This window comes from Morus notabilis, unplaced genomic scaffold, assembly GCF_000414095.1.
Source record: "Morus notabilis unplaced genomic scaffold, ASM41409v2 Scaffold1168, whole genome shotgun sequence".
NCBI classification, from domain to species: Eukaryota; Viridiplantae; Streptophyta; class Magnoliopsida; order Rosales; family Moraceae; genus Morus; species Morus notabilis.
This window is the reverse complement of record NW_010368053.1, coordinates 81,721-93,592: the sequence shown is the minus strand read 5'-3', so window position 1 is coordinate 93,592 and position 11,872 is coordinate 81,721. Positions and strand designations below refer to the sequence as shown.

Here is an 11,872-nt window from a genome sequence, read left to right as displayed (position 1 = left end):
AGTAATTATGGAAGTATACCTACCCGCCCCGATCTGATACCATCCCTAATCACCATTTGGATGCTCCGTAATCTGTAAACTCTTTTTTTTTAAGAGAATAATTGATGGTGAAAATTTTAAATATATAATATAATACGAACGTGTAAAAGTCTAGTTACTTTGTAAATTGTAATTTCCATTTCTCGGCAGGAGTTGACCGGAGTAATCCCTGCCGTCGAGACTCAAGAAAATTTAGAATCAACGGCCGGCCCCACCCCCACTTCCCACGCCACCCCATCTCATCCTCCTGCCAAACCCAACACATAATGAAAAACAATTATAAAAACTAATCTTATATATATATATATATATATATAGGTAGTAATTTCCCTCTCTAGCCTCTCAGGCTTTCACTTTCTTTCTCTTTCTATCTTTCCCTCTCCCTCCTTCAAATTCATTCTCTAACCGCGTTTTGCCACGAAACTAACACATAAATACTCTAGAGAGACAGACAAAACCAAAAACAAAACAAAACAAAAAGGCAAAAAGAAGAACAAGATCAGCAGAAGAAGAAGAAGAAGAAGAAGAAGCTTTTCTTTTCTTTTTCTTCTTTTGGTGGTCACTAGTCACTGTGCCATTCATTCTCTACACGCAGCCACAAATATTACATTGACTACCATCATTCCACAACCAGAACTGGCTAGTGTTTGTCTATTTCTTTAACCCAACAAAAAAAAAAAAAAACATTTGTCCTTTTCTTTCTTCTGCTTTCGTTTTATATATATTATATGTACTCCTAAAGTTTGCTGCGCTTCCGCGTTCATGTCTTTTCACTGAGATTCCGAAACGACGCGTTTCAATCCCCAAACATTCCTCTTTAAGAGCTCACTCAAGAAAAACAGACCTCACCAGGGACCGGAGAGGATTTTGGTCGATCAATGAGGGGATTTCCGAAGCACGAGAGACGATGGGCGTCGGACTCCGTGCCCGCCGTGAGCGGAGGATCGTCGCCGGGGAACGACTCCGGCTCGGCCGAGGAGTTCGTCGAAGTGACCCTCGATCTCCAAGACGACGACACGATCGTGCTTCGGAGCGTCGAGCCGGCGACGGCGATCAACATTGACGACGGAGCCTCCTCCTCCGCCGGAGGGATCGAAACGCCGGCGTCGGGGTCGAGGTCGCCGTCGTCGATCAGGCGGACGTCGTCGAAGCGGCTGCGGCAGTTCTCGCAGGAGCTGAAGGCGGAGGCCGTCGCGAAGGCGAGGCAGTTCTCGCAGGAGCTGAAAGCGGAGCTGCGGCGGTTCTCGTGGAGCCACGGCCACGCGGCGCGCGTGCTCTCGGCTTCGGCTTCGGCTTCATCCTCGGCGGCTGCCGGCGGCGGAGTCGAATCAGCTCTGGCGGCTCGAGCCTTGAGGAGGCAGAGAGCTCAGCTCGATCGGACTCGCTCCGGCGCTCAGAAGGCGCTTCGCGGATTGAGATTCATCAGTAACACCCGCAAGGCCAACAATGGCGTCGACGGGTGGAACGAAGTCCTGAAGAACTTCGAAAAGCTTGCCAAAGACGGTTATCTTTATCGCTCCGATTTTGCCGAATGCATTGGTATTATTTCCAATTCTCCTTTCAATTTACATTTTGCTCAAAAGCAATTTGCTTAACTTTAATTATTGATATCATTAATATTTTAATTTTTTGAAAAGGAATGAGAGATTCAAAGGAGTTTGCTTTGGAGTTACTTGATGCTTTGGGACGAAGACGAAGATTGAAGGTTGAAAAAATCAGCAGAGACGAACTCTACGAGTTTTGGTCGCAAATTACCGATCAAAGCTTCGATTCGCGACTCCAGATCTTCTTCGACATGTACCCGTTAATTAAAATCTTCATCAACTAAGTCACCATTAATTAATCTCATCTTTATGTGTCTGGCTTTATTAATATTATTAATCAATCATTCCTTTTGTTTAAAGAAATAAACCATCACTTTCTCTCAACAACGCGGGAGCATAACCGTCTTTGTATCCATTCCTGCCTGTAATGCAATTTCATTTGTTTATTTTTTTTTTCTCTCTCGTGTTAATTGGTTAATTTTTTATATTGAAGGGTGGACAAGAACGAAGATGGTAGAATCACTGAAGAGGAAGTAAAAGAGGTAAAAAATAAAAGAAAAAAAAAAGGTTATGGAAAATCATATTACTCTTTATTTCCTCACTAATTTTAATTGAATCAGCATAATCAGTCACATTAAATTAATGATATTCAATGACATGCATGATTTAGACAACTTGCATTCGGCTTCTTAATTCTTTTTTTTTTCAAAAAAAAAAAGAAAAAAGGAAAAAAAAAAGGTCTAGCGCCGACCTTGTCTTCCTCTTCTTGCTAGAGTGACCAAAGTGGTACATACAATCTTGAATAACCTTAATTGGTTATGATAGTCTTCAAGCTTCCATTTTTAGTTAAAATAGTCTATGGGTAGGCGGGATTGGGTGACCTTAATCCATGAATTAGTAAAGCTAACTACTCCCTTAATATTATACAAGATAATGGATATGATTTTTTTTTTTTTTTGGTAGCTTTCTTGGTCTATGATGTTTGCCATGTTCTTAAGCATCTTTGTCTATTATTAGACTCAAGAGTTAGTGAACAAGGACTCTGCCCTGTTCCACAGTCCCAGCTTGGACAGGTGGCAAATTCGTTTTCTCATTTCGGCCGAATTTCTGAAGAATTATGACGTTTTTCAGTGGGGTTGGTGGGGGCGTTTTAGTAATTTTATTGCAGATTATTGCATTAGTATGAACACAACACATGGTCAACCTTTTTTTGCCTAAATAAATATATATATTTTTTGATAATTAGATTATTATGCTAAGTGCGTCTGCAAACAAGCTATCGAGATTGAAGGAACAAGCAGAAGAATATGCAGCTCTGATCATGGAAGAATTGGACCCTGAAAGACTTGGCTACATTGAGGTGGGTTCCCCTATATAAAACAAAATTCTTTACTGTTCTATTATGTGCTGTATTAACCAATTTGTAAGTCAAACAAATATACAATGCTTAATTATGATAAAAAAAAAAAAGTTTAAACAAATATTTATATACGGGTTACTTAAAAAAACGTGGGTAAAAATATTTTCAGCTCTGGGCTCCGGCTTCGGCTTCATCCTCGGCGGCTGCCGGCGGCGGAGTCGAATCAGCTCTGGCGGCTCGAGCCTTGAGGAGGCAGAGAGCTCAGCTCGATCGGACTCGCTCCGGCGCTCAGAAGGCGCTTCGCGGATTGAGATTCATCAGTAACACCCGCAAGGCCAACAATGGCGTCGACGGGTGGAACGAAGTCCTGAAGAACTTCGAAAAGCTTGCCAAAGACGGTTATCTTTATCGCTCCGATTTTGCCGAATGCATTGGTATTATTTCCAATTCTCCTTTCAATTTACATTTTGCTCAAAAGCAATTTGCTTAACTTTAATTATTGATATCATTAATATTTTAATTTTTTGAAAAGGAATGAGAGATTCAAAGGAGTTTGCTTTGGAGTTACTTGATGCTTTGGGACGAAGACGAAGATTGAAGGTTGAAAAAATCAGCAGAGACGAACTCTACGAGTTTTGGTCGCAAATTACCGATCAAAGCTTCGATTCGCGACTCCAGATCTTCTTCGACATGTACCCGTTAATTAAAATCTTCATCAACTAAGTCACCATTAATTAATCTCATCTTTATGTGTCTGGCTTTATTAATATTATTAATCAATCATTCCTTTTGTTTAAAGAAATAAACCATCACTTTCTCTCAACAACGCGGGAGCATAACCGTCTTTGTATCCATTCCTGCCTGTAATGCAATTTCATTTGTTTATTTTTTTTTTCTCTCTCGTGTTAATTGGTTAATTTTTTATATTGAAGGGTGGACAAGAACGAAGATGGTAGAATCACTGAAGAGGAAGTAAAAGAGGTAAAAAATAAAAGAAAAAAAAAAGGTTATGGAAAATCATATTACTCTTTATTTCCTCACTAATTTTAATTGAATCAGCATAATCAGTCACATTAAATTAATGATATTCAATGACATGCATGATTTAGACAACTTGCATTCGGCTTCTTAATTCTTTTTTTTTTCAAAAAAAAAAAGAAAAAAGGAAAAAAAAAAGGTCTAGCGCCGACCTTGTCTTCCTCTTCTTGCTAGAGTGACCAAAGTGGTACATACAATCTTGAATAACCTTAATTGGTTATGATAGTCTTCAAGCTTCCATTTTTAGTTAAAATAGTCTATGGGTAGGCGGGATTGGGTGACCTTAATCCATGAATTAGTAAAGCTAACTACTCCCTTAATATTATACAAGATAATGGATATGATTTTTTTTTTTTTTTGGTAGCTTTCTTGGTCTATGATGTTTGCCATGTTCTTAAGCATCTTTGTCTATTATTAGACTCAAGAGTTAGTGAACAAGGACTCTGCCCTGTTCCACAGTCCCAGCTTGGACAGGTGGCAAATTCGTTTTCTCATTTCGGCCGAATTTCTGAAGAATTATGACGTTTTTCAGTGGGGTTGGTGGGGGCGTTTTAGTAATTTTATTGCAGATTATTGCATTAGTATGAACACAACACATGGTCAACCTTTTTTTGCCTAAATAAATATATATATTTTTTGATAATTAGATTATTATGCTAAGTGCGTCTGCAAACAAGCTATCGAGATTGAAGGAACAAGCAGAAGAATATGCAGCTCTGATCATGGAAGAATTGGACCCTGAAAGACTTGGCTACATTGAGGTGGGTTCCCCTATATAAAACAAAATTCTTTACTGTTCTATTATGTGCTGTATTAACCAATTTGTAAGTCAAACAAATATACAATGCTTAATTATGATAAAAAAAAAAAAGTTTAAACAAATATTTATATACGGGTTACTTAAAAAAACGTGGGTAAAAATATTTTCATCGAATAAACTTGAGTCACTCTCGCAAGTGGGATATTGCTGGCCTCTGTTTCTTTTTTTTTTTTTTAAAAAAAAAAAAGTTTAAACAAATATTTATATACGGGTTACTTAAAAAAACGTGGGTAAAAATATTTTCATCGAATAAACTTGAGTCACTCTCGCAAGTGGGATATTGCTGGCCTCTGTTTCTTTTTTTTTTTTTTAATCTTTTCTATTTCTAACGCGTAAAGTGTTTCGTTGTCACGGATCGCGGTCTAATGATGAGTCCTTGACATCATGATCCATATTTTATCATTGAACGTCAAATATTTCACCTGATATTGATCTCGGTTTTTTTTTTTTTTTTCCCACTGTGGGGAAATGATTTTTAACTTCTTACGCAGCTATGGCAACTGGAAACCCTTTTGCTGCAAAAGGACACGTACCTAAACTACAGCCAAGCACTGAGCTACACGAGCCAAGCTCTGAGCCAGAATCTCCAAGGCCTCAGAAAGAGAAGCCGAATACGCAGGTTGAGCACAAAACTCGTCTATTATTTGCAAGAGAATTGGAAGAGAATTTGGGTCATAGCACTTTGGATCGCAATCATGATTGGTCTGTTCACATGGAAGTTCTTACAGTACAAGCAGAGAAGCGCTTTCAGGATAATGGGTTACTGTCTTCTCACGGCTAAAGGGGCAGCCGAGACCTTAAAGTTCAACATGGCTCTCATTCTCTTGCCCGTGTGTAGAAACATCATCACTTGGCTCAGGAACACAAAGCTCGGTTACTTTGTGCCCTTTGACGACAATATCAACTTCCACAAGGTGCGTTATATCAACTCATCAATTATGACCCAAAAACCTTTGCTTTGTTTATACGTCTATGAGACCATGATCGGTTGGGACTTTCGACCTATCTGAATAGACTTTTATGATTTGATAAGGGTCAACGTTAAGGTTGATCTCTGTCACTATATAAATGTTGAAAATTAAGGCTTGTTTGTGTAAGCGATTTGAATTTTGAGTTTTTAATTTTTACAGCTAAAATTTTTTAAAAAATATTACATTTATTTTTTTTATTATAATTAAAATTTTTTAAAAAATATCATATCTCAATTTAAATTAAAAACTTAAATTTACGAAATGAATGAAAATGTTAAATGTTAAAGGAGTAGTTAATTCTGTTCATTTCACTAATTTGAGTTTAGAATTCGAGTTTTGTTAGAGTAAAAAATTTTCAGAAACAGTTATATCTAATTTTTTTGTTACAGTAATAAATTTTTACATAATATCACATCTAAATTTAAATTAAAAAATTGAATTAACAAACCGAACGAACGAGAAGTACGTTTATGGATATAGACTCGTTTTATACAGCTTTCTGTTCACGCAGCAAAAGTTGACACCTAAGTAGGTTGCCTTACTTTTCTTTCTTGTGATAAAAGAAGAGATAATGACTTTAAGACGCGCGTAATTATTATTTACTTTTTTGTTTAACAAGACAATTAAGGTCAGGTGGCCTACCGCTTGTGCCATCCAGTTAATGTCTAGAACCTGCATGATATCATATGAGGTCTATACTGGAAAAATACCCTCTTAGACTTGCAAGAAAGTAAAAGGGTAATCAGTTAATTAATTAATTAACGATTTTTTAGGTACGTAGAAGACAAAGGACATTCGCTGTGTAACGTTGGCGGCGAACATTTTCCAGCCGTATACAGAATGGTTTTCTATTCAATAATCCTGAACTCGGAAGTCATTGTAACCAGAAAAATAGAAAATGACCATATTAGAAAGATTCAGAGGCATCTCTTGCGCGAGTCAGAAATCCGGTTACTACGTCAACTAAAATAAAGAATCAATAGATGCTTTCTGAAAAATAGATCAGGACAAACTTACTAGAAGAAAAGGAACACAAATCCTTTTTATATTCCCTAGTAGCTAGTTGGGTTCCAACTGTATATTCTCTGAGCTTCACACCGTCATGCTTTGATGCGGTCGTGCGGACGTCGAATTTATGTCCCTATTTATTTTTTTTATTTTTTTTTATTTTTATTTTTTTGCAAATAATAGTAACTAAATTTGACGTCCGAATTTAGTTCCTATTTATTTTTAATGCAAATAATAGGAACTAACTTTGACGTCCGAATTTAGTTCCTATTCAAATTTGGAAGTTCTCTATGGTTTGAAACAATGCCACTTGGGGGATAAGTGTACTGCCTTTACACTTTGGGGTATAACTAGCCACATTAGTTCCGAGATCATATGTTTATCATCACTTTTTTTTTTCCGACATTCATCGTCACTTTAAGATTCACGAGAATCACTCAGGGCTCATTTGTTTGTTGCGTTTAAACCCATGATTTTAATTCTGTTACAATGTTTTTTTCTCATAAAAAATTTGAATTTCAAATATTAAAATTAAGAACCACCGGTTAAAACACATGAACCAAACGGGCTCTTATTATTTAAAGTTTCAATATATGTCGAGATTAACTTGTTTGATAGGATTCATGAGATCTAGTTCCACCTTATAATGATATATTGAATATGATGTGGAAACAACGTATGTTGGACTAATCAATTGCAAGAAGAACAGTGTATTGTTTAGACATTTCCTGCGGCTATACTCATTGATTTCATTCTCTTTAAATTGACTAATTTTTGTTTAATTTTCTGCAGACAATAGCTGCAGCCATTGTGGTTGGCGTCATTCTCCACGTTGGGAACCATCTTGCATGTGATTTTCCAAGGCTAATAAATGTGACAGAAGAAGACTACAATCAATATTTGAGCCATGACTTTGGAACCCATAAACCAACATATGCAGCTTTGGTCAAAGGGCCTGAGGGTGTGACGGGAATTCTAATGGTCATATGCATGGCTGTGGCCTTCACACTTGCCACACGGTGGTTCAGAAGGAGCGTCATTAAGCTTCCCAAGCCCTTTGACAGACTCACTGGCTTCAATGCCTTCTGGTATTCACACCACCTGTTTGTCATTGTCTATGTCTTGCTCGTAATCCACGGCGTGTTTGTCTATCTCGTTCACAGATGGTACCTTAAGACGGTATAACTTTTACCTCTTTGTCCAGTTTTTATTCTCAAGTGAATTTAACAGTAGTGGAAGACAAACATTTATTTTTATAACAAGTGTAGCTTAATATACTTGTTCATACATATTGCTTGCAGACATGGGTATATCTAGCTGTTCCAGTTTTACTATATGCTGGAGAGAGGACCCTGAGATTTTTCCGGTCTGGATTTTACGCCGTCCGTCTTCTAAAGGTGGGAATTAAGGTCAATCAAAAAGCATAATATCTGATAGGAGAAACTAGATTAATTAGTATGCTTGGAATGTCTGCAGTTCATAATGTCTGATAGGAGTTCCTTCAGATAATTTCTGAAGGACGCACTTCATGGTCAATGTAATTCAGTTAGTGTCGGCCTCTCCTCCACTACACACACGTGATTAATTTGTCCATAATATGTCCTTTTTATTGCTGAACCAATTTAGTCCTAATTTGATTCCTTAATTTCAGGTCGCCATTTATCCTGGAAATGTTCTAACGTTGCAAATGTCCAAGCCGCCCCAGTTTAAATACAAAAGTGGGCAGTACATGTTTGTTCAATGCCCGGCCGTTTCTCCCTTTGAGTGGTATGTATGACACCGTCAGTATTCCTTTCTCATGTTGCTCTGTTATTAATAATATTTTTATTTCGTCCAAATCAATACTAGTTATAGTTTCCTTTGGTCTGCTATATCTCGGTCCTAAATCAATTATCTTGTGGTTTATTAATGCAAGGCATCCATTTTCCATTACATCTGCTCCTGGAGATGACTACCTTAGCGTTCATATCCGTCAGCTAGGCGACTGGACACAAGAGCTTAAGAGGGTATTCTCAGAAGCCTGTGAGCCTCCTGTAGCTGGGAAGAGTGGCCTTCTTAGGGCTGATGAAACAACAAAGAAAAGGTTTAACTAGCTAATGTTTTCTCTCTTTTCATTTTTTCTTTCACTTTTTTTTTTAATCTCTCTGCCTCTTGAAGCATTTTGAGCACTACAACAGTAATTGTAACTTCTTCTCTCCACAACAGTTTGCCAAAGCTTTTAATAGATGGGCCTTATGGTGCTCCTGCACAAGACTATCAGAAATATGATGTCTTGCTGCTTGTTGGTCTTGGGATTGGCGCCACACCTTTCATCAGCATTTTGAAAGATTTGCTCAACAACATCGTAAAAATGGAGGAGCAGGCAGTAAGTAGCTTGTGTTCTTGCGGTTGTTAGACTAATTCACACCCTTTTTTTTTTTTTTAAGTATCTCAACCTACAAACTATATACATATACATATATATATATATAACTAAATTTTACAAACTAATGGTTGTGTTTTCTTAGGATTCGGCCTCAGATTTCAGTAGAACGTCAGACTTAAGTGCCGGGAGTGCGGACTTTACCACTCCCAACAGGGTTTCCCCGAAAAGAAAAAAGCCACTAAAGACCACAAACGCCTACTTTTATTGGGTAACTCGGGAGCAAGGCTCATTCGATTGGTTCAAGGGGGTGATGAACGAAGTTGCGGAGCTTGATCAAAGGGTAATCTGAAAATCTTCCCTGCAATATTTATAATTTGTTAAGATGACGCTAATAAGTTTCTGATAATTATTAAGTTTAATCACTTTCGAATTTTAGGGTGTAATTGAGATGCACAACTACTTGACTAGTGTGTACGAGGAAGGTGATGCTCGATCGGCTCTAATCACCATGGTTCAAGCTCTCAACCACGCCAAGAACGGCGTCGACATTGTGTCAGGCACAAGGGTAAGTTCTTTGATCTGTCGTTATCATACAATGGGGTCCCTTTTTTCAAAAAAGTACACAAGAAAGGAAAATGATACTTGGGAGTCTACATATGATCAAAACGCGTTAGTTCTATATACTAGTGCTTCCATCAGTATTCTTCCAAAAAGATCATGGCTTGAACCCATGCGTAGACAGCGACTTTTTCAGCACTTACAGCTCTACTGCCACACATGGCATGTTCTTTTGGCACACTGTTTCCAGAACCGATGCGACATTTGTGATTATTTTCAGAGCATTTTTAGTTAAAAGTTACTGAGTACATTTTTTAACTAACTATATACATGATTCTGATAATCAGGTGCGAACCCATTTTGCGAGGCCTAATTGGAAGAAAGTTTTCTCCAAAATCTGTTCCAAGCACTGCAGTGCTAGAATAGGTGAGCCCATCTCCCTAAGCCATGAAATGTTTTGAGAATTGCCCTCCTCCTTATACTGTTATAATTGTCTGAAACAGGAGTATTTTACTGTGGAGCTCCGGTTCTAGCAAAAGAACTTAGCAAGCTTTGCTATGAGTTCAATCAGAAAGGTTCAACCAAGTTTGAATTCCATAAGGAACATTTCTAGAATGCGTCTAGGATCATATATATATATATATATTATATACATACATACATATATATATATAAAACAACATTTTACACCCCTCGCCAAGTCTTCTCTCGCAATTTGTAGCTACGAGAGTAAGCAATTTTGTTAGCTTTAGATACAACTATATATATATTTGTACAGTCTTGCATAGCCAAATGAAAAAAGGGTAAAAGAAAAAAAAAAAGAAAAAGAAAAGGATGATATATTATGTACACAAAACGTTGTGTTACTTATTATTACTTGTGAATGATGAAATCTGCATTGTACGTGGCAAAAGATCAAGTGTGGCACGTGTCAGGTGGACCTGAAATGAGACAGCTGGGGAACAAACTATCAGTGTGGTACAATAATAGAAGTTGACATAATTGATGAAGACATTATTATTATTATTATTATGAATCAATGGTAGACATTGATTGGTGGGTTAGGAGAAGATAGTTCTGAAAGGAAGAACAGAGGACGACCTTCAGGCTGTGGATGATGGCTAAGGGAATCCTTCTGGAATGTAATGACGCAGACTACCACTTTCAATTATTTTTATAGATTATCATCGATTAGAATAAAGTAACATATTTCTGTAAATTAGGAATTATATATACCTTTTTTTTTTCTTTGTTCTTGTGGGGGCACGTTAACTCGTGTAGAATCTTTGTGGGACATTTTGGCATCCCTTGGAAAGTAGAGGAGCCATAATGCTAAATAAAACTTGCAATGTTTTGTTTTCATTTCTTATTTTTCATTTTTCACAAAAATGATCATTTATGTCACCAACTTTTTTTTCCCGGTAATCTAGAATGAGGGGAAAGTTTCAAACTTTCCACCAAATGCCCATCCATTACAAAGTTCATTGGAGGAAAGAAACAAAAAAGATGATTATTTGCCCTGTACATAGTCCGTTCTGTTCGATAATTCGAGTTGAGATATGATGTTGTGTGAGAGTTTTTTACTATAGTTAAAAAATTAAATGTGACTATTTTTGAGAGTTTTTTACTGTAACAAAATTTAAATTTTAAATTCAAATCAGCGAAATGAATGTGGCTAAAAAAATTCACCACGTCAGGATGACAATTATAATCTATAAAAACGACACTACTATAAAACATGACAATTACAAGGAAAACGAAAAACAAAAAAAAACAAAAATCAATGAACGACCACATAAAATCGACAATCTCCTGGGAAAACTAATGGATACGGAAAACTGATCTTTGTCCCCTGGTTTTTCGAGGACGAAATCAGTCCCAATTAAGTAAACAACAGAATTGAAAAGAAAACCAGTTAAAAGGTGAGCTATAAAATTTCCATCTCGTGGAATGTAATCACACTGCCCCACTACGAGGACAATTATAGAACACTACAGTTTGGAAAAAAAACAAAAAAAAAAACAAAATATTTAGAAGAAAAATGTTAGTGTCATTTTTTTATTATTAGTTTTACAGTTTATGTATTTATTATTTGACATATAAAATTTACGTGTCAAATAATAAATGTAAAAAGAGATAAAAAAAAATTATAAAAAGAGTAACCTGCAT

At 36.9% G+C, this 11,872-nt stretch overlaps 1 protein-coding gene across 1 annotated transcript; it reads left to right on the top strand.

Moving 5' to 3' along the window:
* Positions 1-430: 430 nt before the first annotated feature.
* LOC21390116 (respiratory burst oxidase homolog protein A) lies at positions 431-11,065 on the top strand. Its single transcript, XM_024176227.1, has 14 exons — positions 431-1,578; positions 1,677-1,836; positions 2,077-2,125; positions 2,830-2,943; positions 5,293-5,715; positions 7,573-7,959; positions 8,082-8,177; positions 8,432-8,547; positions 8,696-8,863; positions 8,986-9,145; positions 9,288-9,485; positions 9,582-9,710; positions 10,051-10,129; positions 10,207-11,065. Exons 1-14 carry the CDS (start codon positions 918-920, stop codon positions 10,314-10,316), a joined length of 2,850 nt encoding a protein of 949 aa, XP_024031995.1. The 5' UTR covers positions 431-917; the 3' UTR covers positions 10,317-11,065.
* Positions 11,066-11,872: the final 807 nt, after the last annotated feature.

Coding starts and splice junctions, on each gene's coding strand:
- LOC21390116 (XM_024176227.1), top strand. CDS start 918: ATGAGGGGATTTCCGAAGCACGAGAGACGATGGGCGTCGGACTCCGTG. Junction 7,960..8,081: donor ACAGATGGTACCTTAAGACG/GTATAACTTTTA, acceptor TATTGCTTGCAG/ACATGGGTATATCTAGCTGT. Junction 8,178..8,431: donor ACGCCGTCCGTCTTCTAAAG/GTGGGAATTAAG, acceptor CCTTAATTTCAG/GTCGCCATTTATCCTGGAAA.